Source organism: Thunnus thynnus, chromosome 3, assembly GCF_963924715.1.
Source record: "Thunnus thynnus chromosome 3, fThuThy2.1, whole genome shotgun sequence".
In the NCBI taxonomy this organism is placed as follows: Eukaryota; Metazoa; Chordata; class Actinopteri; order Scombriformes; family Scombridae; genus Thunnus; species Thunnus thynnus.
In genome coordinates, this window is record NC_089519.1 from 6,909,568 (window position 1) to 6,937,229 (window position 27,662).

The 27,662-nt window shown below is 40.6% G+C and overlaps 1 protein-coding gene across 1 annotated transcript in view; it reads right to left on the reverse strand.

The window, feature by feature from the left end:
• Nucleotides 1-5,345: 5,345 nt before the first annotated feature.
• Nucleotides 5,346-27,662, reverse strand: part of LOC137176848 (complement C3-like) — a 47,974-nt gene continuing 25,657 nt past the window's right edge. The window contains exons 24-43 of the mRNA XM_067582839.1: nt 27,573-27,662; nt 27,191-27,397; nt 26,721-26,796; nt 26,418-26,577; nt 26,168-26,263; nt 22,960-23,110; nt 21,653-21,738; nt 21,155-21,232; nt 20,885-21,040; nt 20,704-20,766; nt 20,491-20,572; nt 20,306-20,354; nt 14,317-14,407; nt 14,129-14,218; nt 13,935-14,037; nt 12,550-12,639; nt 6,859-6,951; nt 6,677-6,760; nt 5,878-6,022; nt 5,346-5,615 (exon numbers count right to left, since the gene is read on the reverse strand). Of these exons, the coding sequence (XP_067438940.1) occupies nt 5,471-5,615; nt 5,878-6,022; nt 6,677-6,760; nt 6,859-6,951; nt 12,550-12,639; nt 13,935-14,037; nt 14,129-14,218; nt 14,317-14,407; nt 20,306-20,354; nt 20,491-20,572; nt 20,704-20,766; nt 20,885-21,040; nt 21,155-21,232; nt 21,653-21,738; nt 22,960-23,110; nt 26,168-26,263; nt 26,418-26,577; nt 26,721-26,796; nt 27,191-27,397; nt 27,573-27,662 (2,135 nt within the window). The 3' untranslated portion in view covers nt 5,346-5,470. The remainder of the gene's footprint in view (nt 5,616-5,877; nt 6,023-6,676; nt 6,761-6,858; nt 6,952-12,549; nt 12,640-13,934; nt 14,038-14,128; nt 14,219-14,316; nt 14,408-20,305; nt 20,355-20,490; nt 20,573-20,703; nt 20,767-20,884; nt 21,041-21,154; nt 21,233-21,652; nt 21,739-22,959; nt 23,111-26,167; nt 26,264-26,417; nt 26,578-26,720; nt 26,797-27,190; nt 27,398-27,572) is intronic.

A 27,662-nucleotide genomic window follows, 5' to 3' on the forward strand; every position in this document is an offset into this window, starting at 1 on the left:
ATGTACACCTCATTACTGCCACTAAGCCAGTTCTCAGAGGAGCTACTGGTGGACTACTGGTGGTATAGCAATCCATACTGCCCTCGGATGGGCTTTGCAAGGTGCTGATGTGTGGGCGCCAGAACAGACCTCAGTGCAGCAGTGCCTCTTTACCTCAGTTTCTGGCGCCGATGACCTCCTGTATCGAAATGTCGAAAGGTTATGGCAGCTCGATGTGCTACCCTCTCGCAATGAGAAAATGGTTGTTCGCTCTCGTGAGGATCAGGAAGCCATGAACCTTCTTGAAACCAAAACCCAGCGAGTCAACATTGAGGGAGTCCAGCGTTATACCACCCCTCTCTTGAGGAAGACAGGTGCACCTAAGCTTAATGGTTCCCCACATTCTGTCATGGCTCACCTGAGGGCCACAGAGAAGCGGCTCAAGAAAGACCTGGAGAAGGCAGCTCTCTACTCATCTGAGATCGGCAAGCTTATTCAGGCAAGGTATGTCAATAAGCTTGGGCCCAAGGAGGTGGATCAGTCTACAGAGGCATGATATCTCCCCCATCACCTTGTTTGCCACAATAACAAATCATGGTTAGTCTTCAACTGCTCATTCAGGTACAAGGGTGCCTCAGTGAATGACCAACTCCTGCCTGGGCCCATGCTTGGACCTTCATTGCTTGGTGTCCTCCTACGATTCAGGCAACACCAGGTTGCTGTGAGTGGAGACATCCGCTCCATGTTTCATCAGGTCCGACTCCTGCCTGAGGACAGACCGCTCCTCCGGTTCATCTGGAGAGACCTACGCTGTGAAGACCCACCAGATGTGTATGAATGGCAGGTGGTGCCATTTGGTACAACCAGCAGCCCATGCTGTGCCATCTTTGCTTTGCAGCAACATGCTCGTAAACACCAAGACAGTTATCCTGGTACGCTGCAATCGGTGCAGAAGAGCTTCTACGTGGACAACTGCCTCGAGAGCTTCCCCACCATACCTGCAGCCACACAAAGGGTAGATCAACTGCGTGTCCTGCTGGCTGAAGGAGGGTTCGATCTCAGACAGTGGGCAAGCAATCAACCAACTGTGGTAGCCTATCTTCCCCCTGATGCAAGATCCTCAACTACAGAACAGTGGCTAAGTCAAAATCGGACCGACCCACTGGAGCCAGCCTTAGGCCTTAGGTGGAACTGTGCTGCTGACACCCTTGGCTACCAGTACTGGCCCATCGTACATGCTGCGCTGACAATGAGGATGGCATATCAGGTACTGGCCAGTCAGTATGACCCTTTGGGGTTCATCGTGCCATTCACAACACGCGCCAAGGTGCTTATCCAGCAGCTTTGGTCCAAACAGAGGGGCTGGGATGATCCTGATATTCCTACAGTCCTCCGCCATGACTGGGAGGACTGGGAGGCCTGGGAGAAAGAGCTGCAGAACCTCAGCAGAATATCCATTCCCCGCTGCTACTCACCAGTCTCTGTGGAAGGTGCAGACCCAGAGTACGATCTCCACATCTTTTGTGACCCCTCCGAACGGGCATATGGGGCTGTGGCCTACCTCACTGTACCTGTAGGAGATGTCATCCACACCTCCTTTGTGATGGCTAGGTCAAGAGTTGCGCCTAAGAGACAACAGTCTATGCCCCGCTTGGAGTTGACACTCACCATCTGACAGACAACCCTGTGGTCTGACTACACCACGGTATTGGAATGGCTCCAATTAGACTCCTGTCGATATAAAGTTTTTGTTGGAACTCAAGTGTCAGAGATACAGGGGCTGACTGACAGACAGGCTTGGCGGTACGTAGACACCCAGAATAATCCGACTGACAACATAACAAGGGGTAAGCCCCTCCTGGCTCTGGTAGAGTCTAGTCGTTGGAGTCAAGGGCCTCCATTCCTGAAGCAGAGTGCTGAACATTGGCCAAAGAAGCCTGAGCATGAAACAGCATTGGGCTCATCAGAACTGAAAGGCATCACCTTCTGCTGTTTTACCACCGTAGAGCCCGACATCAGCATCCCAGATGCCTCTCAATTCAGTACATGGAAGGAGTTGGTGGAGGCAGCTCAGCAGGTATGTCAGGGTGCTCATGGGGCGGCAGTGGGCCCAGCAAACAGTCAGCTCATTAGTCACCGAGATGCAGAGATCTTCTTGTTTAGAGGGTGTCAAGCCCATAGCTTCCCAGAAGAAGTTGCTGCCCTCAAAGCGCAGAAACCTGTGCCAAACCACAGTCGTCTAGCCAGCCTTGCTCCGGAGTGGGATTCTTCCACTTGCATACTCCGAGTGGGAGGGAGGCTACGAAGACTGCAGAACTCAAGCATGGGAGAGATCCACCCTATTGTGTTAGACCCAAGGCACCCTGCGACAAAACTCCTCATCAAAGACATTGATGAACGTCTGTTGCACCCAGGCACAGAGCGGGTGTATGCAGAGATACGCAGGCAGTATTGGATCTTGCGAGGACGGCAGGCTGTCAGACATCACCAACTCAACTGTCCGTAGGAGTACGGAGAAGCGCTGGGGGGTTATCTTCAAGTGCCTCACGACCCGCGCCATTCACACCGAGCTCCTCAACTCTATGGATGCAGATGCCTTCCTCCTTGCTCTTCGTCGGTTCGTCGCAAGACGGGGCCGACCAAAGGAGATACTATCAGATTGTGGTACAAACCTCCGTGGGGCTGAGCGGGAACTCCGTGAAGCTTTTGCAGCCATGGAACCACAACTGAAAGAACAGCTGACAGAATACCAGATCGGCTTCCGATTTAACCCACCAAACGCTCCCCACTTTGGTGGAGTATGGGAGAGGGAAGTTCGTTCCATCAAGGCTGGTCTTCAAGTTGCAGTGGGGAGCCAGGCCGTTTCAGAGGATGTCCTACACACAACCTTAGTGGAAGTAGAGGGGATATTGAACTCAAAACCGCTAGGGTACGTGTCAGCTGATGTCGCTGACCCTGACCCCATCACGCCTAACATCCTTCTCATGGGGCGGCGTGATGCAGTGCTGCCTCAAGTGGCCTATGTCCCGTCGGGCATAGGGCGGCGAAGATGGCGCCACTGTCAGGTTCTTGTGGACCAGTTTTGGATCCAGTACATACGGAGCTACTTACCTACTCTTCAGGCACGGCAGAAATGGCAGAGGTCATCAAGTAACATGACTGTGGACTCAGTCGTCCTGATTATGGATCCATCGCTTCCCAGAGCTCAATGGCCCATCGGGAGAATTATTAAGACGGTCACCAGTCAGGACGGATGCATCAGAACTACAGAAGTCCTGGTGAAAGGTAAAGTCTATACAAGACCAGTTGCTTGCCTAATCCAGCTCTCTGCTCTCAAGGACGATATCAAAGACACTTGAAGAATTCCATTATTACACATTTGCTGCTCAAGTGTGGGGGCGGCTGTTGGGAATTCTGTACATTTAGAGACTTTTATTTTGAAATTACGATTCCTATTTACACTTCCTTTCTTCGTTTGCCGGCTTTCCCGGTGCAGAAGTCACTGTTGATGTAAGTTGCAATATCACAGCTATAAGGTGCAGGTAGCATGATAACTCTCTCTGTATTTCATGACATGGCATTGTCTAGGTTATGCTAAGTGTGTTCATTATTTGTTTAGTAATTAGCATGTTCGGAAACTAGCCTTGCTAGGCGCTAAGCTAATTTGTTAGCCTTGTTAGTTCGCTGTATGACTGTGAACACAGTTCATGTGGTTTCAGTTTTTGTTATTATAACAAGAGTGATTACTGCCCCAGTTTAGGTTAACATTCACCCTGAGAGGATTTAGATCTCATTTGATGACTTTAAATGTTTAATTAGTACTGGTCATCATTAGCCATGTAACAACAAATATGAACAGTGACAACTCAGAGACATTATGTGTATTTGTTTGTTCTTTATTTCAGAAACTGTATGATGATCTGCACCACTAAGTTGTACTACTTGTACCACTCTTACACTGCAAGTAAAGGAGTTAAACGACAATGATGACTCTGTGCTCTCTGAGCGGAGCCCTGTAGTGGTCAATCATAACACAGACCAGTTTCAGGGGGTCGAGTACCCAACAATTAAAGAATACTGAATCATGAATCAATCACAAAAAAACACTCTTGTAACTTTATTATTTTTCTTCATAAGCCAAAAAGCTTCTCCTTTCTTCTTTTCCATTTCAGGTACATCTCAGCTCCTTCAGGAAATATGATGTCACACAGCTGCATGTCTCCTACAAAATCATCCTGAGTCTGAAAAGAATGTCAGACTGTCACAAGCTAAATATTTCATTTAAATATATTCTGCAGGCTACAGCTGTTTTTATTGCTCATTTATGTTGGTTTTGTTCTTTCAGTAATTAACAGGTTTAAATTGTCTATTTGTGTCTTATTCTTTGACAGCCAGACGTTGCTATAGATCTATAATCAAATGACAAAACATTGGAGCCGTTATCAGGTGTTTTCCTTTCAGCTATCACAATTTGTAGAAATTATTATGTAACAGTGTAAAGTGTTAATTAATAGTATTAATGAATTTTAAGTTTAAACTTTAAAGTTTAAACTTACTTAATAACTACTACATATTGATAGTTGAGCAGTTGAGGTGCTGTGGGTCTTCTGGGCTCTTCATACCATCCTAAAAGTCTCAAAGACAATCTACCAGTGGGACAATTCTTAAGCCTGAAGTGATCATGTTCCAACCAAACTGAGTTTATCTCCAAAGACATGATTAAGAGGTTTAAGAAACATGGGTATAGCAACTTCAAGGTTTTTGGGATGTTCCATCCCCTACATATATTGTCTTCTCTGTATCAATAATGTGAACATCCCATTATTGTTTTGTATGATATACAGTATTTTCCTGCTTTTTCTCTATTTCTAGAGACATATAAGCATAAACCTCTCGATGCTGCCTGAGGAAGAACAGCAAGCTTGAAACGCGTTGCAATCCAGAATATCTGCTGATTCATGCCTTTTCTGTTCTTTATGCCATTTAGTGCTTGTATTCATGCACATACCGAGCATATCCAGTTCTCTCACTTTTTTTCTCCTGTACTGTTTTCTGAGTATTTTCCCTGTTTGGGAAGCTTTTTCCACTCTTTTCTGTGGTTTGTCAGACTATATACAGTATGTTGTTTGCAGCGATGATTTGTTTTTCTTTGGAACATGAATGTCAAATGCAGAAAGTTATTTATATGTTGTATTATTGTGTGTCATGTGATCCTATGTGGGATGGACCATTTTTTACGTTATTACATGGAAAAAAAGTCAGAATTAATTAAACTTCCAGTTGAACTTACCAAAGGTTATTATACAGTAACCTGACAGTAATCAATACTGTAATTTTCTAATCTATATAAAACACAGACGATGGGAATAAGACAATTACATTTTAATCAACACAGTATAACAGTTTAACTTTTACATCACATATCTTGTAGCAGTTTAAGTTTTATGCAAATAACAGCTAATTTTAAAAGAACATTTTATTTCCTTGAGTTTCACTTCTGCTGACATCCATGGTCTTCGAAAATACCGATCATCTCCTCAATGCCCAAACAGGTCTGTCTGTATCCTGCAGTTTGACACTCTGCGTTCGTAGGCCAGTACTCGATCCAGGTTCTCTCACCAAGTACATACTGATACCTGAGGAGAGCAAAGTAAAAATCATTGTATGTTCATGTGGTCAGCTACCTGTAGTGCTCTAGATTTAACTTTTTGGATTGAAATATAAACAGATGAAAAAGCACGACTCCCTCCCTTCCATAAAAGGTAATATAGCAACAAACTAAGCTGCACATGACAGGCAAACCTGATTTTGTGTATGTTTTGGTAATAGAAAGCGGTGAAACAGTTTATTGGAGATGATGTTATGAGGGGGGTGCACACACACAAAGAACACACTTACGATTCCTCCTGGTCATCATAGAAAATATCTTTGGATGTGCCCATGATAAGGAAGGTTTTGTCACGCTTCAGATCTAAAGCCTTTCTGCAATGTGGATAACTGAGGAACGCGCGCAGCTTACCCTCAGGATCCACATCAGAACTTCCTGTAATTACAATGCAGGAGAAGAGCAAGAAAATGCTTATGGATTAAATGCATAACTAAAGGTGCAGTATGAAACATAACTATTGTATTCTCACATCTTCCAAGTGGAATTATGCTTAAAGCAACAGTTTGACATTTTTGAGAAATGTGCACATTCGCTTCCTGGTGACTCAGATAAGAAGAATGATAACACAATTATATACAGTATGTACGGTGAATATGAAGCTACAGCAGCAGCCAGCCAAGTAAGTGGCTAGCCTGGCTGTGTCCAAAGGTAACAAAACCTGCCTACTAGCACCTCTAAATTTCTAATTAACATGCATCTCATTTGTTTAATCTGTTCCAAAATTGAAGTGTAAAAGCAATGATTCATCATTTTATGGGGGGGTTGTATACCAGACTATTTCTTGACCAGGACCAGTAACTTCCTGCAGTCTCCACTAGTTACCTACCAATGCAAGCTAAACTATCCAGCTGCTGGCTGTAGCTTCCTGAGAGTGGTATCAATCATCTAATCTCACTCTTGGCAAGAAAGTAATTTCCCAAATATTCCCCAAAATGTCAAACTAAAATATCTAAGGTAGTGGCAAAAAATGTCACCTATTTTCAGGCACTTTTGTTTCGTTTTGAAGGTTCAAAGCAGATAAATACCCACCTTCCTTGATGACTTCCAGTATCCGCATTGTATAAATGTCGGTGGACCCAACGTGTTCAAAGTCTTCCACTCTCACTTTGTACCCTGAGGACAGACAAGATGCAGATGTTAGCTCACGTGCTCCCTTACTTATTTCCTCAATCTTTCACTAACACAAATGCAGTCCATCTACATTCTCTTACCAAAATCAATTGTGCTGGTCGGTGTAGTCTCACATAACTTAGCTGTGCGCTGATGGTTGGTGATTCCTTCTTTCTTCTGCATACTGCAGTTCTCTGGAAACAGACAATGGGCACAAAATAAATACACAACTGATGACCTGATGACCTAAATAAGCACATGTGCATATGTGTGGACAATAGTTGGGAACTTCTTTATCAGAAACATCAGTTTCTTCTACACAGCCATACACTGCTTTCCTGGACCCACAGTCCATGACATCCTGGATAGGCTCCCAGAGCTGCTGCACTCAGTCCCGTCCTTGACCAAACAAGTAATAGTTCATGTGGGGACAAATGATACTGCTCATCAGCAGTCTGAGCTCACCAAAAAGGATTTTAATGACCTCTTCAAGTTAGTTTCAAATTCCTAAGTAGCTGTGGAATGACTTTTTTATCTCTAGTCCAATCATCACACTTGCCTGTGGATCAGGGCGTTTCAACAGACTCCTCAGTCACAATATCGGCTTTATTGACAATTTTAATCTGTTCGGGAATCCACACTCTATATTTAAAAGCGATGTGTGCACTGGGAACCTCCACTGGCAGCCCTGCACCTCTCCTTGCCATGATGGTCCTGATCAATGCACGGTCTATTGGAAATAAGTCATTTATCCTGAATGACTTATTTTGTAGTGAAAGTGTAGACTTTATATTCTTGACTGAAACATGGCAGCAGAATATGGTAGGGCTGCTTGATTATGGCAAAAATCATAATCATGATTATTTTGGTCAATATTGAGGTCATGATTATTTAACACAATTACTCATTGGAAAGAGTTGGACCTCCTTCTGATCAATAACACATTATTTAACCATGGAGCTCCAGGCTGATCTGTTTGTTTCACTGTGCCAATCAGTGGTGGCTGGTGACTCAAAAAATTGGGGAGCGCAGGAGGAAAACCAACATGGAATCTTACAACAAACTGCATCATAATATATCATTGTCCCTCACCTGACAAGATCGGAGGGGTGGGGGGCAATTTTATATGCCGATAAAATAATTTGCTTTCAAAAACAAAAATCCCTGAGTGGTGACATTTAGCATATACATGTTGTTTCTAAACAAAGAATTACTCATTTTAGCCGTGGAATGGTTTAGAATGTGTCTAACAAATTTTACTAACAAAGTGAAATTCAAATTTATAGTATTTAAAGTCATACAAGAACCACCAGTCAAATGTAAAATTGCACACAAACCCCCAAACTTAGCTAACAAAAAGTCCAAAGCTTGCTGATGTTTCAATAAGGTCAATCTATGAGACTTTAAAGTATCCTTAATGATTGAAAACTCTTTCATAGTCCATGTTAGTGTAATAGAATGGAAATGTATTCCTGTCTGGTTTAAGCAGGCCTGTAGTGTTTTAGTCTCTTGATTACTCGATAGTCAATCATTGTCTGTGGGTAGCCTATAAAGGCAGGTAGTTGTTTTCGCTGCACTCCCCTGATGCTGAATGCACGCCCCGTCTCGCTGGCCTTCTGCAATTGCTGCAGATCCCTCCGTGGTGACTCGCCTCCCTCAGAAGTGACCCTCTCACTGTCTGCTGTCAGTCCCCATGTGTAGTGGCAGCTTAGGCACCATAAACTCTGTCCTCCCCTGAGCTTGCATATGCTGCCTGATTGGACTGTGGGCCTTGGTCAGCATTTAGCAGCTTCACCTGGGAGCTGCTGCGGCAATTCTGGCCCACGCCACAAGAATGCTGTTGCTTTGCCTATAATTGGTGTTAACAATCATTGTCTTTGTTAAGAATTGTTTGGTCGGGTCATGCAGCGTTGTGGGCCAGTAGAACCATGACTAGTATTCTTTTAGCTGAGCCATTTTAAGTGTGTGAGTGTGTGTGTGCATTGTGAGAGGGGGTTTTTCTTTTCTTTTGTAGTTATCGTTTGTTTATTCACAGTTTTGTTTAGTTCAGTTCATTCATTTGTCTCTACTTTATAGCTTACATAATGATTTCACATAAATAATATTGTTTTCGTGGTTTATTCTGTTTATTTTTTTTCGTTGTGCAAATACAGGGCTTTTTTTATGTCTGCAATAAATATTGTTTGGTGTAGTTTGTTGTGTTTATTTTGTTCCTAAGTTGCTGGTTAGGTGTTCAATCATCTGACCAACTGATATTGTTTTGGAGAGTGTTTCTTTAGTTTGATTTTGTTTGTTTGTTCATTATTTTCTTTTTCTTTTTTTTCTTGTTTTGTTACACCACTGGCAGGAGGCCCTTTTTCTATAGCTGTTGATAACCAGTGTTAATCGTTTCAACATCAGGGCCACTGTATGGTGTTTTTGTTTGTTTGTTTGGTTGAATACTTTACTGATTTTGTATTCCTTTTTATTTTTCAGAAGCTGAGTGCCCACGGTGGTAGGGTTGGTGATTATAGGTGGTGGTTCCTCCTTTTCTGTCTGCTGTGTTCATCTGAGCATCCCTGGGTTTGACCCTTCACCATTGTGTGTTTGTGTGGATGTGTGTGTACGTGTGATTCGGGGTGACTCTCTTCTGGATACCTCTCCTACCCCCTCTCCACTGGTAAGCCTCAGCCCTGAATAATTCCCCTGCCCCCTTTTTGTGTGATTGCTTTCAGCAATCACACATTTTTCTTCTCAGTCTTTATTCTTATTCCGTCTTCCATACGTTTTTTGCCCCGTTTCAACTGCTACATACTTTGTGCTATAAAAACCATTCAACTGTCAATCTGTGCAACTCATTCATCAGATGTGTGCTTGTATTTTTCTGAAATGTAACATGTTTCAGTGATTTTATATAATTTTTTAAAACATTAAAATTTATAATGGCAGTCTATGGGACGAACCGTCCAACTGAGTTGGAACCTTGGTCACTTTGACACTCAACTGCTCGGAAGTCCCTTATCGTACAGATGCCATTCAAACTCTAAAAAGTTCACAAAACTTTGAACTTTCAAAGTTATCAGATTGTTTAGTGATATCTTTTGTAGTTTTTCAGCAATTTAAGCCCAAATTCAGGGGTGTTTCAGACTTTTGCAGGTCTCACCAGTGTGTCATGTGATCAGGCACAGTGGAGAGCACAGATCATTTTAGACCAGAAATGTTTTTCTAAACTGCTGTCACTCCCACAATTTTAACTCCTCAAGCACATATCTTGCCTCATTATGTTGCCACAAGCCTCCTCTCTCTCAAAATGTAAATACATTTCACATAGGACTTATAGTTTTTGAGATCTGAATCTTAATTGATAGAGAGTCCCTGTCATGTTCTCATTGACTGCAATACAGTCTGCAGGATGTGTGTCTCCCTTCACTGCAGTTCCTTAAACTTACAGATTCTCTCTTCCTTCAAACACTTTTTACACATATCATTCATTCTCATGTTAAACTAGTCTTGCTTTCACTAATGATGTACACATCTCTGGGCTTCAAGCTCTAGTTTGAGACAAATACATTTTCATCATCAAAATGGAGATTTTTTTCCTCTCATTACTAGGAATGTCTGTTGGCTCAGTGGTTTAGAACACTGCTCTCATAATCAACTGTCCTTTAGATGACAAGGTTGTGTGTTCAATACCTGCTCACTGCAGTGCCACTCATAATATTGCTGTCATGTACAAAGTTGCTTTCCATCTCTATCATGTACCATAAGTCAATTCCTCTCTAGCTCACTTTAACATTATTACCTAAAGTGTGGATTGCTATCCTTGTTAAATACATCTTTTCCACTCTTACAGATCCAGTCTGAGTAGTCCAGTGGTTTAAGCTCATGTCACTTCTCAACTCCTTTTAGATCCAAAGGTTGTGAGTTCGAGCCCCACTTAGGGCAGAGCTCAGTAGAGTTGAAGGATGAAAGAGTCCAGGTGATGTCAATCTGCTTAATGAACTGAGCTGAACTGCTTTTTTGTCAATTTCACGCAATTGACAGACTAAATAGCAGAATCTGGCCTGACATTACTGTGTGATATGTTAGCTCAGTCCATAGCATCGCTGTCTTACAAACATGAGGGTGTAGGTTCAGTTCCACCCAGTGCTGATTTTAATCTTGGTAGATTTTTCGATTGTGTTCAGCTTCCAGTTATGCAATCTAAATTTGCTTTCAGCAATCACACACAATTTCAACAGAAATTGCATTTTCTAGTTATTCTTATTCTTCCGAATGTTTTTTGCAAGCTTTCAACTCCTCTATACTTTGAGCGATAGAAACCATTCAAATATCAAAATGTTCAGCTCTTTCAGGACATGTGAGCTATTACTTTCCATCTTTCTATCATAATCCAATGATTCTATATAATTTTTTTTAATATTAAAATTTATAATGGAAAGTGGGAGGAACGTTTGAAAGCTAATATCTCAAAAACTAAAAGTGGTATAACGTTGATTTTTGAAGTACAGGTGTCCCATCTGTAAATACTTAACCTATTAAAACATGGCGCCACCAATAGCGCCACGATGTGGTCAGTTATTAAATGTTTTATGTTTTGGCTAATAACTCATGAACGATAAGATCTATCAAAAAAATATGGTCAGGATGTTCCTTGGATGATGCTGATTAGACTGATATAGGCCACGCTCATTTGCGCCTATAAATTTATTCCGCCATTTTGTTTTTTTCAAGAAACATATGTTTTGCTTCTGTTGGCACATATTTCATCCAATCTTCATGAAACTTGGTACATACCATGTTTAGAGGACCCCGAATACAACTTCATTTGTTTTCAGATACCACTTACAGTTTGTCTGTTATTGGTAAGCAAACTTTTGAAGGTCTGGCCTAATGCACTTAATGGTCAATAACTCCTCAATACTGAGTCTAGATTGCGACCAAATTTAGGGATGTTGTACACAAGGTGACCTTACAGAAGTGTGTAACATTTCATAAGTTTCTGCCAAAAGGGGGCGCTAATGAAACGAAACTTGGTACACAGGTTTTCCATGAGAATCTGCACGACATACTGAATCATGGCACCAATAGTCCCACCTTGTGGTCATAAATAAAACACCACCACACTACTTATTAACTACCAAATCTCTTAAATGTAACATGCCATGATAATCAAATTGTATTTGTACAGATGGAGATCCTGAACAAGTGTTTAGTATTTTCAGCAATGCTTTGTGATTCTTTTCAGTTTCAGCATTCACACACATTTTCCGCAGGAAATGCATTTCTAGTTATTCTTTTTTTACTCATTTTTGCTAATGTTAAAATAAAGAATTATTGATGGTTGGAATCACGTCTCTTGCTTCTTAGTGTAATGAACCTGATTGCCTTTTTGGGTTATTGGCACTGGTCTTAGGTAACATTTGTCCCTGAAAAACCTCCATGGTGGCGTAGTTGGATTCCTTTGATTACACTGGTTAGTGCCCTACATACTATTCTCTTGCCACATTAGCATCATTATACTAAGCATGATAGCAAGCTGACATTAGAGTCGCTAGTGTGGCTGTTGTTTAATCTTCTGTCGGCGTCAAGTCCTCCATCTTTACTCAGGTGCAATACTAAATCGCTGCAGGTTACAGACAAAGTAGAATGATCACCCCCAAACCACTGATCAAGATATGCTTTACCTCTTTGAGGCACATTGTTCGTGTTGTGTTTATGTGTTTCTTTTACAAGAATTTTAGGTGTATGGTTTGCTTAGGTATGCTTGCTGTAGACAGATTTGATCATCAGTGAGACTTCATCCTGCTTACCTTCAGCACATGTGCATTCAGTATTTTTGCAGAGCCTCAAAAGCTTGCCAGCTGTCCTCTGTGGATGGTAGAATTTCACACAACGTGTCTCTGCAATGAGAAAGAAAGATATTTAAAAATTAAAGCTGCAAGCAGCGATGAACGGGCCCTCGCGCCTCTATGCACGTTGGGCCACGACGCAATCGAAGGTCTTCTGTCACGGGCATGTAGATGTCTTCAGACATCTACGGGCTGTCTTCAGACATCTACGGGCTGTTTTCAGACAATGCAAGAAGGAGATAAACATCACTTCCTTTGTCCACTGTTTTGCCTGCTGCTGGGGCTGCTTTGCTGAAATTTTGTAGGGGGTGCTATTCAGCCAGTTTGCATCACTGATGGAATATTGTCATGTAGACGTGTTCAGGCCAGGACTCTTATCAAACGTGTAAAGTTTGGTGCAGACTGGAGCATGTACAATAAAGTTATAGCAACTTCCTCTGTCATGGCGAAGCATCAAATATCAATGGTGCTTGGACTTATAGTTTAGACATCAGAACCATTTGTTTGACACAAAGTCCATGCCTAGAGATTGCCACCCCATTGGTTTACATTGTTAGGTGTGATGTGGCACTACAACTTTCAGGGCTTACAATATCTGAACCGTCCGAGTTATTACAAAGTTTTTAACAACTTTTGTTCAGCACAGTGTCATAAGTCATGTATTGAAGTTTGAAGCTGATACCATTAACGCCCTAGGAGGAGATAGCGTTTCTTGGGGGTCCAAAATTGGCGCAAAGTTGTACTTTGATGGGTATATTGCGGACTTCCTGTTGGATTTAGGTTAGGGGTGTTACATATGATTTGTAGGTCTTGATGAGAGGAATAATTGAGTTTTGGTTGGATCTCTCTACGACATTCCTATGGGCTGTGGCAGCCATATTAGATACATAGGTGGCGCCATAGAGCACCTTGTGGCACTTTGGGGGATAATTTTTACATTTTATCAAATTTTTCACCAGACCTGATGTGTGTGCCAAATTTGGTGAGTTTTTGAGCATGTTTAGGGGGTCAAATTAAGGGTTGAAGTGGCGTAATAATACAGAAAGAAGAAGAAGAAGAAAGAAACAACACACAAAATACAATAGGGTCTTCGCCCCTTTGGGGCTCAGGCCCTAATAAGAAAGAAACAAACACATGAAATACAATAGGGTCTTCGCCCTTTGGGGCTGAGGCCCTAAATATTTTGTGCTGATTGCAGTACATCACAAAATGAACATAAGATACTTTGGGAATCTAATAATGTCTGCTTATTCATCCTGTTAATTACTCTGAACATTTATCAGCAGCAAAGAAAAATCATGAAGCTCACAGAGGCAGCATATAGTATAAGTGTCTTTGAGACTCACGTTCATAGTATTCATAGACAGACACAGCAGCTGGTTGTAAGACGCCCACTTTCAGCTTCTGATGAATCCTAAAAGCAATCTCCTCTGGACGTTCACGAGAAACCTATGGAGAGATGTAAGACAGAGGTGAGACAGAGATAAATAGAACAAGGCAGAGAGAAAAGGGGTAGAGGGAGGTAATACTGATGCCTTGCCTTGTCCAGGTAGATGATGAGTGAGCCTCTTTCTGACAGGACCGTATTCATCTCATATTTTGCAATAGTGCGGGCATGTCCTTTGGACAACTACACACACAAACATACACACAAACATGATTAGACAACTTTCTAGACCATAAAACACATCTCTATATGGGTATGTGCATATCTGTAAAGACTCTTACTGAATCGAGGTCTTTTGTGTTAACGGTGAAGCCAGTTAGCAAGCCAATATCCAAGATTGACATTTTTGCATCACGCTCCTTGTCCTTAAAGCTGAACACAGAAAATGGACAGAATATTTTAAAAAACAGAATAAAAAAGATGGAGCGAAAGAAAGTGAAGGGAAGCTTTTTTAATCAAATATCAAATCAAATACAGACATGGCTGAAAATATTGGTATCTTCCATCTTAAAAAAAAACCAACTTATTTTTCTCTGTATTAAGGTGAAACTGACAGGAGTATATAGTATCCATCATTCGTTATTTCACATTGAATATAACTGAAACTTTGCTTTTGATTTACAACTTAACATATTATTTAATACAATAAAACAAATGAAAATGACATGGCCAAAAATATTGGTACCCTTAAGTTAATATTTTGTAACACAGCCTTTGGAGGCAAAAACTGCAGTCAAGCGCTTTCTGTAACTCTGTATAAGGTTTCTGCATTTCACCACCAGTAGTTCAGCCCACTCTTCTTGAGCAAACTGCTCCAGTTCTCTTAGGTTTGATGGGTGCCGTCTCCCAACTACAAGTTTTTGCTCTTTACACAGATGTTCAATGGGATTAAGATCAGGACTCATAGCAGGCCACTTCAGAACGGTCCAACATTTTCCTCTCATCCACTCTTGGGTGCTTTTGGATGTATGTTTGGAGTCATTATCCTGCTGGAAGACCCATGACCTGCGACTAAGATACAGCTTTCCGACACTGGGCTGTGTGTTTCACCCCAAAATGCTGTGATAGTAGGGATGTGCAGAGAGCCCAGTATTTGTATTTATATTTGTTGAGTTCTCAATCTCAATCTCAATCAAAACACTGTTCAAGGTGAGTGGTGCATTATTTTAATAAAATGAAAGGGTACCAATAATTTTGGCCACGTCTGTATCTTTAAAGATTTCAGATGTTTCAAAAAACATTTTAAATTAGGAGAAAGAAGCAAGAAAAGTGTGAGGCGAGGGTTGATAATGAAGAAATAAATCAGGGACTCGAGGGGCAGGGCGATTAAAAATCATTGCTGATTTTGCCCTTCTTCTGCATCCTGCATGCAATTAAGAATTATGGTAAAACTGAGTGTAAGTAAACTTTTTTCATGAAGTGCCTTTCAAAATCAGAGTTACAAGGTGCTGTACAATGCAAACAATTGAGAGAAAAATAAAATAGAATAAAAAGAAAAAAAAAAAGTTTAACAACACGTAATATCAATATAAAAACAATAAACCATAAAAACTACGCGGAAGTCAGATACAATTAAAGCTGCAAGCAGCGTTGAACTGGCCTTCGCGCCCTTGCACACGTCGGGCCGCGGCGCAATCGAAGGGCTTCTGTGACAGGCATGTAGATGTCTTCAGACCCAGGCTGTTTTCAGACAGTGCAAGAAGGAGATAAACATTGCTTCCCTTGTCCACTGTTTTGCCCACTGTTGGGGCTGCTTTACTGAAATTTCGTAGGGGGCGCTATTCAGCCAGTTTGCGTCACTGATGGAATATTGTCATGTACACGTGTTCAGGCCGAGAGTCTTATTAAACATGTTAAGTTTGGTGCAGATTGGAGCATTTACAATAAAGTTATAGCAACTTCCTCTGTCATGGTGAAACATCAAATCTCAACGGTGTGAGGATGAGAATTTTCTGCAGGGTGAGACATGGCTGCCTTGCTCACACCTGTGTCATAAAAATCATGCAAGTTTTGTGCCCATTCACTTGAATTTCAATTAGTAAATTGTAAACCCTTGATGAGTTGTGTGTAAAACAATTTAATTTCCTAATTTTCATCAAGTCTATTTTTAGGAATGTAAAGACTTTTAACTAGGGATGCACAACACTGGATTTTTGCCGATATCCGATATGCTGATGTTTCCAACTCATTGTGGCCGATTGCCGATGCCGATATATGCACATATTTTTACCAGCTGGCTGAGGAGGCTATTATGCATGCAAGCATAGATTATACTATGATCAAGAAAGAAAAGATATGAAGGAAGAACTTAGGAAGACTGGAGTTCAGTAGCTCAGCATTAAAGTTCTTCGCTCATATAGGCTATAGTCTTTCTTGATCATTGGTACAATATATGATTGCATGTGTAATAGTCTCCTCAGCCAAGTGGAAAAAATATGTGCATATATCAACATCGGGCAACTGGCAAAAATGAAAAAGTAATTATGTTAAATAATCATGATCTCAATATTGAACAAAAATAATTGTGATTATGATTTTTGCCATAATCGAGCACCCCTAAAAACAACATAAATTGTGATTTACATACACACACACACACACACACACACACAGTTTAAATATGTATGTGGTAAATTGTAAATATGTATGTAATTGTTTTCTTTAAGAAACTGTTACTTGAACATTTTTCAGTGTGCTTCTAAAGTTATATGTGTGCTCCTAATTTTTTTCATTTAGGAGCACATGTACTCCTTGAAAAAAAAGTAAGGATTGAACACTGCTGTCAGATGTGTAGAAACATTAAGTAACTGGAATGTGGCGCAGTCCAAGGCCTTCTGTCACAGGCATGTAGATGTTTTCAGACTTGGGCTGACAGGTCTTACTTTACCCATCCCCCCCCTCCCATTCTCTCTCTCTCTCTCTCCCTCTCAGCTGGAGAGAAGGATTTCAGAGTACTCTTCTTGTGAAATATCCTCATAAATCCCATGAATATGGCCAAATCCTACATAAAAATCACATTTTTTGTAGGAATTTTCGTCACAAATCCATTGATACAGGTTTGAAAGTGGTCAGACTTATAGTTTAGACGTAAGATGCCCCAGTTTGGCACAAAGTCCATGCCCAGAGATTGCCTTCCCATTGGTTTACATTGTAAGGTGTGATGTCGCACTCCAACTTTCAGGGCTTACTAGATCTAAACCGTTTGAGTTATTACAAAGTTTTTAATGACTTTTGTTCAGCACAATGTGATAAGTCATGTATTGAAGTTTGAAGCCGATACCATTAACGCCCTAGGAGGAGATAGCGTTTATTCAAGGTCCAAAATTGGCACAAAGTTGTACTTTGAAATTGAGATTGCAGACTTCCTGTTGGATTTAGGTCAGGGGTGTCAGTGTATGATTTGTAGGGCTTGATGAGACGAATAATTGAGTTTTGGTTTGATCTCTCTACGACATTCCTACGAGCCGTGGCGGCCGTTTTAGATACATAGGTGGCGCTCTCGAGCACATTTTGGCACTTTGGGGCTTAATTTTTACATTTTATCAAATATTTCACCAGACCTGATGTGCGTGCCAAATTTGGTGATTTTTTGAGCATGTTTAGGGGGTCAAATTTAGGGTTGAAGTGGCGTGTTAATAAAGAAAGAATAATAAGAAAGAAACAAACACACGAAAAACAATAGGGTCTTCGCCCTTTGGGCTCAGGCCCTAACAATAAAAACAATGACAGCAACACAGAGAGCAATCACACATTACGAGATAAAGTGCTTATGAAACAGGTGAGTTTTTAAGAGCTTCTTAAAACTACTGACTCAGCGTTTTTTATCACTAGGGGAAGATGGTTCCAGAGGGTGGAGGCCATAACTGCAAAAGCATGGTCACCCTTGGTCTTCAGCCTAGCTTTCAGGACAGCCAGAGGGCATTGGCAAGTAGACCTCAGTGATCTCACTGTGGCCTGGGGACACAATAATTCAGAGATATAAAGTGGGGCCAGCCTGTGTAGTGCTTTATATGTAATTAAAAGAATTTTAAAATCAATTCTGCATTCTATTTGTAACCAATGTAGGTTAACCAACACTAGTGTGATGTGTGCCCTAGGTTGTGTATTAGTTAGCAGTCTGGCAGCCGCATTTTGGACCAACTGGAGCCGAGACACAGAAGAGCGACTCAGGGTTGTGAACAGTGCATTACAATAATCAAGACGGGAGGACACAAAAGCATGAATTATTTTTTTCCAGATCTTGATAGGATAATATGGCTTTTATTTTTGCAATGTTTCTTAGATGGAAGAAACAGGATTGGAACACTTTCTTTATGTGACAGAAAGTGTTCCAATCCTCAAAGTTTTTTTAGGCTTGCTTAACATTTACTGCTAATGGGCCGATACACTGCTGTACTTTTTCATTGTCTTCCAGGACCTGTATAAGTTGTTTATACACTACTTTCTCCAAGACCTTGGAAATAAAAGGAAGTTTGGATTTCTGTCTGTAGTTATTGGGCAGCAATGGGTCGAGGCTTGGCTTTTTTAAGAGTGACTGAACAATTGCATGCTTAAAATAATCAGGCACACAGCCAGAGCTAAGAGAGCTATTTACAATGGAAAGTAAGTATGGTCCTAATGAAGAAAGAAAATCTTTAAAACGAAAAGTTGGAACAATATCAAGAGAGCTAGAATAGGGGCACGTTTGGGAGACAATGGCTATGAGATCTTCCAATGATATTGGGCTAAACTTGCACAATAATGAAGCATGAGCTTGACAGCCTTCTTAGTGGTATGAGAAGGCAATATTGACCTTATATCGGTGACCTTGTCTACAAAAAAAGATAAAAACATTTCACAGTCAGTATTTGAAAAGACAGGTGGAGGGGCAGGGTTCATTAATCTATTGATAGCGTTAAATAAAGCTCTGGGATTATTTTTGTTGCAATCAATTAGATTAGAAAAATAAGCAGTACTTGCCTCTTTCACCTTCTTATTAAAAGATGAAAGTAGTTCTGTCATGTGAATAAAATGAGCCTCAAGTATAGTGTTTTTCCACCTCTACTCAACCTTTCTGCACTCTGTTTTAAGACAGCGTATGTTGTCATTCATCCAAGGGGATGAGTTAGCTGTATATGTAATTGTTTTGTTTTTAAGTGGAGCAACAACATCTAGGGTTGACAAACAGGTTATTAAAGGAGCAGACTAAATCGTTGGTCTGAGCAGGCAAAACCATATCCTTACTGAGATCTGCAAAGACAGAGGCAAATTTGTCTGCAGAATGGCTGTTGAGAGTGTGAGAATGGGTTGTGCATTTGATGGATTGGGTGTCAGCATTGAAAACAATATCAAAAATAATACATTTGTGGTCGGACACAAAAAAGTCATCAATGCATATGCTATTAAGATTCAGACCCAAGATAAAAACCAAATCAAGAGTGTGACCATGATTGTGGGTTGGCCCTGATACATGTTGCATTAATTTTAAAAACTGCATTGTGCTTAAGAATTCAGCGGCAAATTTATCTGATGCATCATCAACATGAAAATTGAAATCACTGACTATGAGAACTTTGGCAAGTCTAACAACCACAGAAGATAACAACTAACTAACAGCAAATTCAATTAGGAAGCCATTAATTGGGCCAGGTGGGCGGTAAATGAACACAAAGTAAAAAGGATTAGTCATGTACGCCTCAAAAGCGTTGAACTCGCCTATGTCCACAGAGCGGCATAAACTGTTTGGAAAAAACAGCAGCCAAGGCTCCTCCTCAACCAGATATGTGCCCCCGGAACCAGCTCTCATTCGGAGGAATGGCCACCCGCTTCGGCTGCAGGACCCTCTGGGTGGGCAGTGCCAGTGTGCATTTAAGGCAGCTAAGGAAGGGTGGTAGTAGAGGCCGAGATCAGTTGTGACATCAGTGAGGAGAGCGATCGAGCCGCCTGGGCGATAAGGCTGGAGGACTGCATATGGGAGATATGCTTTGCCTGGGTGGTGATGATTGAGATAAAGCTGTCACCAGCTGATCCTTTTTTCAAAGTTCTGTCTTCAGGGGGTAGATATTCTACAATAACTAAAAGTATATTAAAATATATATGGCATAAAACTGGTTCAAAACTAGATAAAAAGGCAATTTCTGACACAGCTTCTGGCGGGTGAGCGACAAAGGAGAGCAACAGAAAGAGCAGGGAAGAAGTGAAATAATGAAGGACCATAGCTTGTTAGAAAATGTTCTGTATAAAGCCATGTTGCTGAAACACAAGTCAGTGTTACGTCTTGATTGTACTCACAAAACTTCTATTTTCAGCTTATATATCTTCTCATCATCTTCCATTTTCTCTGGAGGAGCAAACAGTAGATGTAGTATTTACTTTATTAGTATTTTATATAGTTTTTCTCATTAAAGAAAAAAACGTAAGGAACACAAAAAGCAACAAATAAAGACTAATATATAAAGTGGCAGAGACAGAATTACCTGGGACGAGCTGCACAGACAGGTTAAACTGTTGACAGTCACTCTCCTTTTCTTTAGGCAGAGCGTAATACAGTGACACCATCTGTCACATAGACAAAAGTGCATTTTAATATTGCATTCATTGTGATAAATGAAATTAAATAATCTGGAATTCCAAAGGGACACATCGATACACAACAGATGATCCGAACAAAAATATTGTTTTTTACTTACTCTCAGCGTTGCTTCTCCGGTGCCCACAGCAGTCACTTTAACATTTTGGTTTATACCATTGAACTGTTGTGATTTAAATAAAGACACAAACACACGCACGGGTCAGCGGGGGAAACACGCAAAGAGCAGAATGCATGATGGTATGATATGTGTGTTTGTGCATGATGAGTGTGTGTCTCACTTTAGATGTTCTGGTGGCATAGTGGTTCTCCTTGTTGAAGTTGAACTGGTCAGGCTTTGGCTTGCCTGGCACTAGGATGTCGACATTCAGATTATACTGTGGTTCTTGTGCATTTGCCCAGTACTCAGTTATGGCCTGATACACTATTATGGTAGCCTGGAGGGAAAAAGAGTGGGTGGGGGGCAAAAGAACTTAACAAAAATGCAGTTGATGCACAAATAGTGGTATATGAATGTACAGTATCAAGATTGACAGAGATGTCTGTGTTACCTGAGTTGATCCATAGTTTCCATCCACTCTCTGCTGTTTGTTGAACCATCTCACAACAGGTCTGGCATCCTCAAAGGCCTTTATTAACAGAAGGCAAGAAAAGGGTTGAAATCTGTTTGATTGGCTGTGTATTTGATTTTTTAAATCTTAATTCTGTTATGGTTATACTTTAAATTATTTCCTGTCAGTTTCTAAAGCCTACCATAGATTGTTAGATTACCAAATCAATTTCTCCTATTATTATGACACAGTCATCTTGCTGAGACTCGAAACTTGTCTGATAGAATCAATCAATCACAATAAAACACAATATCTGCTTCATTTTTACATTTGACATTACTGAGAGACATATTTCACTGACTTTGGTTTCCAGTCACGGAAATGACTCTCTTCACCAACCATCTGCCCTTTAAGTGAGCCAATAAGAATAATGACTCTCTTGTATGTTTTCTGTAACATGACGTTCTGGTGAAACACACATAACTGGGACGTACTCACCTTGGCCTTGACCAAAGCCAGAAGGGCATAAGCTGTGGCTTCTAGGGTGTACTCACGTCCCTTGGGAACAGGCCAGTGGGATAAATCTAAAGGAGACACAGACAAATATTTTTTATTGTTATGCTGTATCTGTGAAAAGCTTAATCGACTATTAAATTCCCAATCCCTAATCTTAAAATGTCTAACGTAATCTGTGAAAAATTAAATAAAAAATCTGACTGATGAGGCCAGTACTGACATTGATATTTGAAAGTTAAAATATCAGATATTCGTCTTTTAACATTAACACCTAACATAACCAAACATTTCTGATAAAGATTGATTAAAATTTCAAAATTCTTGTATTCATAACTAGCAGCACACTTTTGAACAGTGGCGGATTGTAACTAAGTACATTTACTCAAGTATTGTCTATAAATACACATTTGAGGTACTTGTACTTTACTTGAATATTTCCATTTTATGCTACTATGTATTTCTACTTAATGTTGTTGTTTTTATTATTGAATTATTATTATTATTTTTACTTCACTACAATTATTTGCCTCTAATAGTTACTGGCTGCTTTTAGATTAAGATTTCACATAAGATATTATATTTTGATATTCTAACTGTTGTTTCAGTTGTCTGCTCTTTTCTGTTTAAAATTTGGTATGCACTTTGTGTGAAAGGTGCTATGAAATAAAGTTTATTACTATTATTATTATCATAAAGAAACATATGATTTTATGATGACACTTATGTAATATGATACAGTACTATGACTATTAATCTATGATGAGATAAACTACAACATTAAAATGTTCTTACATGTATTTGTTAGTGATAAAAACAAACAGTATAATATAGGCTACCAATAAAATATAACACTCTAAAAGAAGCCAGTCTGCATTATGGATACTTTTACTTTTGATAGTTGGAGTGTATTTAGCTGATAATACTTCTGTACTTTTACTTAAATAAAATTTTTAACTCAGGACTATTACATGTAATGGAGTATTTTTAGACAACAGTATTTCTAGGATCTGAATACTTCTTCCACCACTGCTTTTGAATGTCTTGAACAATGTTGAAAAATAACATTTGTTCTGGTGGACAATCCATGTAAATGAGATATTGTTTCTTAATTAGCTCAGATATATTGTTGGTATTTCTCTACTGCAGTTTTTATTGTCTAATGTATTCACTGATACTGATATTCCTGTGTCTGTGATAAAGTAAAATCATCAGATTATTTTGGCCATGTCAATGTCCATCTATAGATGCTGTTTCTGAATATGATTAACAATATTGTTGTGTGACAACACCTGGAGAAACAAAGGAGTAGAGGATCTGCCGGTTCAGTTTGCCTTCATTGGCCAGGGCATATGATGTCATGGCAACAGCATATGGGTTGGTGAGGCGAGGCAGACGCCTTTCCAGGTAGGCAACAGCTCTGTCTTTACTGCCTGGCAGACTCTGGACAGTAGGAGAAGATGAAGGAAGGAGGAAGAAGAGAATGGGAGAACAGGCAGACAGTAAAAATGAACACAAAAGGCTTTAAAATGGGGGAGAAGACAACAACTCATTCATTTTCAATATCCACTCTGTATGTTAGAGCAGTATTTGAACCTGAGACAAGTCTGGATTGTTCCCTCTCTTACCATCTTCTTTGCCTTATGAGCCATACTGAGCCTAGTTACTGAGTTGGTTACTGTTGGGGTGTGGGGTAGTGATGTTATGCATAAACACAAGAGAAAAAGAATGAGGAGTGTGTGTTTATCTGCTCTATTGTAAGTTGCAATTGTTTGCATGTCTGTCTACAGTACTATCTACAGTGGCAACAGATACTTACTTTTAAGGCCAAAGAGCACATAATTAACTAATTCAAACCTGGAAACATGATGTTAGGCTAACGCTAGTCACATTCCAGCAACCCCAGAATATTTTACACAACAAACACAAGTTATTCCGTATCCACAAAGGAATTTCTCTAGTCCTGTTAAAAGTGAAACACTGTTACACAGTTATGTTGCAACAAAATAAGTCTGATTTTACTATTTTTTTTAAAGGTGCCTTCAGATAGCAAGTAGTTGTTGCTGCCGCCTCCTTTGATTTCAGTGTAAAAGTGATGGCTGCTGTGCCGCCAAGGCTGGAGCGACAAGGAGAGGAAGGGCAGCTGCCGCTCTTTTGAATGTGCACAGATCTTTGGTAACTTTGGTGACGCTTTAAATTACAGCCCACAACGTACAGCTTAATTACTCCGTAGTTACAGTGTAATCTTTTTTACTAATGGTGTACCAGTACAGTGCATACCAATACATATACGTAGGTACAGGGGAACAAGATGTGATGCTATGGAATAAGGGGGCAACAACTTAGGTACTTATAAAGAACTTAAACTGTAGTTACTTTTTAACTGCTGGGTACCTATTCTATTAGAGTACCTATTCTTCTACAGAGTTAGAGTTCATTATGGTTCAGCTTTTCCAACTTGCTGCCATGGTTTGCCATGTGACCATAGCAATCACAGAAACCACAGTTAAGGAAGAGCATTGGGAAACAATACAGGAGTTGATTTTACTGGCATCAGAGTTTCCTGAATGGTACACCTATACACTTGGTTGATATTAGTAGCCTGTGGTGTAGCCTACAGGTTGGAAGGATCGGAGGCAGCTGGGAGCCATTGTGGCTGCATTCTGCCCTGCCGACTCAAAACACTGAATATCAATGTTGTTCGTTTGAAAGCAACTTTATGAAACTTGGACTAACTAGCTCTACAGCAAACGTTAGATTAATTATCTACTTTGCCTCAGCTGATAAATTTGCTAGCTTGCAAAACTGATGGTCACTGGCTAGAAATGCTTTTGCCTGCTTTTATCTACCTCTGTCTCATATTTAAAACTTTCTGCAAATTTTCAATCTGTCACTGTTACCATTAAGTGCATTATCCACCTGTTGTACATTTTCAATTTGTGCATAAAAAACCCTGAAATTTTGAAAAAGAGTTTTTACATTTGGCTGAGGTGGAAAAGATCGTATATTGATAAAATCAAAATGCAACAAAGTACAATAGAAACCTGAAGCATGTGACTTAAATGTCATTTAAGCTTCTGCTTCATTAAAGAAACTACAAATACCATGTAGACAGATGAGGAGACTATACCGTTCCCCAGATTAATACATGAGACAAATATAAATGCTTTATTTCCATCACATTTCCACATGGTTTTCCATTGTTTGAGGTTTGACTAGCGTTCTTTCAGTTACGTCAGCTTGTTGCACCCTCATCTTCTGCAATGGTGTCATAGCACCAAACTGGAGAATTAGCACCAGTAACTTTGTATCTTGATGTGCCCGATTCCTAACATTTGAAGTCAACAGTAGTTGATGAAAACATGCATTAAGGCATGCATTCTCATTTTCTTTAGCCAATTTTCTGGAAACATGATTAAAATTTGTGCTACACTGAGTATTGTAAACCACATATGTGCCATGCAAGAATGGAAAGCTTGACAGGCTTAGCAACAGTAACTAGGGGAGCAGGGATTAGCTAGCGGTCAATTGCTTAATGGTGGTTAAGTGTGACGGGGCGCCCGTGAACGCTCCGTCATGCCCTAACCGGCGTGCGTTTCTCTCTCTCTTGGCCGTAAGAGAGAGCGCCGGTGCCGGGAGCGCACAGCGCGCAGCGCTTGCACTGTTCCTGCGGAGCCATGCTCCGGTTAAAACTGTGTCCCGCACTTGTGTCCCGCGGTCCTGCACTTCCACAAACCTTTCCCCACTGTCCGAACTCTTTTCTTCACGCTAGGCGTTCGAGGGTGCACACTCGGCGCTGACGCGACACACACACACATACACACTTAACTGCTGCTGCTGCCCCTTGATTGCCTCCAGGCATGAGCCAAACTGAGGCACTCCCTGAACACACCATAAATAGCGCTTGGTGGCGCGCTTAAGAGGGTCATGTGACCGTGGACCATACCACCAACATTGAATGGACTGATATTTTATGATTTATTCTGGTTTGGGGGTATATGGCCATAGCTGTATAGAGGGCGATTAGTGCCATTTTTCCTTTATGCGAAGTATATCATTGATTTTTGAATATATGTTTGTTGTGTTGTCAAATTTGACTGTAGGACGCTATAATTTGTTAATTGGTTTGCCCAGGGGAGGGGCTAAGAATATATAAAGGGAGCTCTGCTCATTTAGGGTTGTTGGGTTTTTGGTCTTGGCCAAGTAACAACATGGGTGACGAGCCGCCAGTGTGAAACCTGTCTTGTAAATACTTTTTTTTGTTGTTGGGTTTTTTTTCCACTTCTGCACTGTAAATATTTTTGCCATTCTTGTTTGGGAACTTGGTGTGAATAAAAAATCACCACGCTGAAGTTTCTCGTCGTCTGAGCCATCATTGAAAGCGAACTGCGACATTCAGTGACTGCAGAAAGCTTGATTTCGCTCATCATTAATTTGGAGTCAGTGAATGAAAAAATAAAACTGGTGAGGGAAAAAGATGTTTGCAGGTGAGGTACTCACATTCACTGTGGAAGCACATAGTGTGCGTGACTCCTGCATAGCAATGAGGCAGAAGGCCGTCATGGAGGCATCTGAATCTGTGCCACTCACATCACCCTACACACACAGACACACAGTTGTCAGAACCATCATCAATATCAACAGCATAAACATCTCTTTGTTCATATACTGTAAGATCATAGTGATGTGATTGTGTAGCTATTTTATAGCATCAATTGAAGACTGATGTAACTTAAATCATTGCACGCACAGTCATCTTTGCATCATACACTTGTCCAACTTCTTTAAACAGGCCATCAGGTTGTTGTGCATTGAGAATTAGAAACTTGACAGCGTCACAGACATCATTTCTTTTCACTACCACCAGACTGCTGGCCATGGCAAAAACCTTGGCAACATATGCTGTCAGCCTTAGAGAGGAGAGGAGAGAGTGTAAAAGTTTAGTTAAATTTATTTTCACATGAGATACACCCATCCTCACAAAGTTGGAATCTCAGTTAAGGAGGATGAGCAAACATTTACATATGTGTTTATGAATGTTTTGATGCCTCACCACGTGGTACTATCGCTATCGCGCCAAATAGCAAAAGAACCATCCGTCTTACGGTAAGTCAGCTGCTTCCGGTAGCCTGGACACAAACAAAACCCACAACCTTTTCACTGACTTCCAGTCAATTAATCTTATCCAATGTATGACAATTTGAGAAGTCTTGTTAAAGTGTGATCCCCGTTTAGAGTGTATATGGTCATTTTTTTTCTTCAATTTATAGTATCTTTCAAATAATTTTGATGGCATTGTTGTTTTTGTAAAAAAGTAAGACAATCCCCCTAGTGAAAACTGCTATAGTCTGTGTTGTATTCAACTCATATTCTGAATGTTCCTGGCCAGGATCTGTGGGGCAGGAGCAGCATGCATTGCTGTCTACCACTGTCTTTTTTGATATCACTTCTGCCAAAGTCAGAAATTTAAAAATCTGACACATAGGGGTTTTTGTGCTAATTGTTGTATCTATGTGTGCCTACCGGTTTTGATGTGTTGCAGAGCTTCGCCACGTTTCTGAAGGCCAATGGTTTCCCACTGGTTGGTTTTGTCCAAATATGTGGTTGCAATGACAGGCAGGGTCATGCCGGCCATGTTCTGCTCTCCACAGCCTGAGGGCTGGACAATCAGACTACCCATTGACATCCCACTAATGGCATTCTTCACCAGTTCACTTACTTGCTCTCTCCCTGCATGCACACACACACACAGAAACCATAACATTATAGATCAACTGGAAGAAACAACCAAACAAACATGTAAAGGTCCCGCACAACCAGTGAAGTCATTGCCAATGAGAAGCAACAACAGTAACAGTTTACACCAGTGCAGTTTTTTGTTTGCCCATACAACATTATATCTCACCTGTCACAGAGATCTGTGTGCTAGTAGGTGTGTCTGGAACCATATCCTTCTGAGGTATATAGCTCTTGATAGTTTCTTTTTGTTCACCAC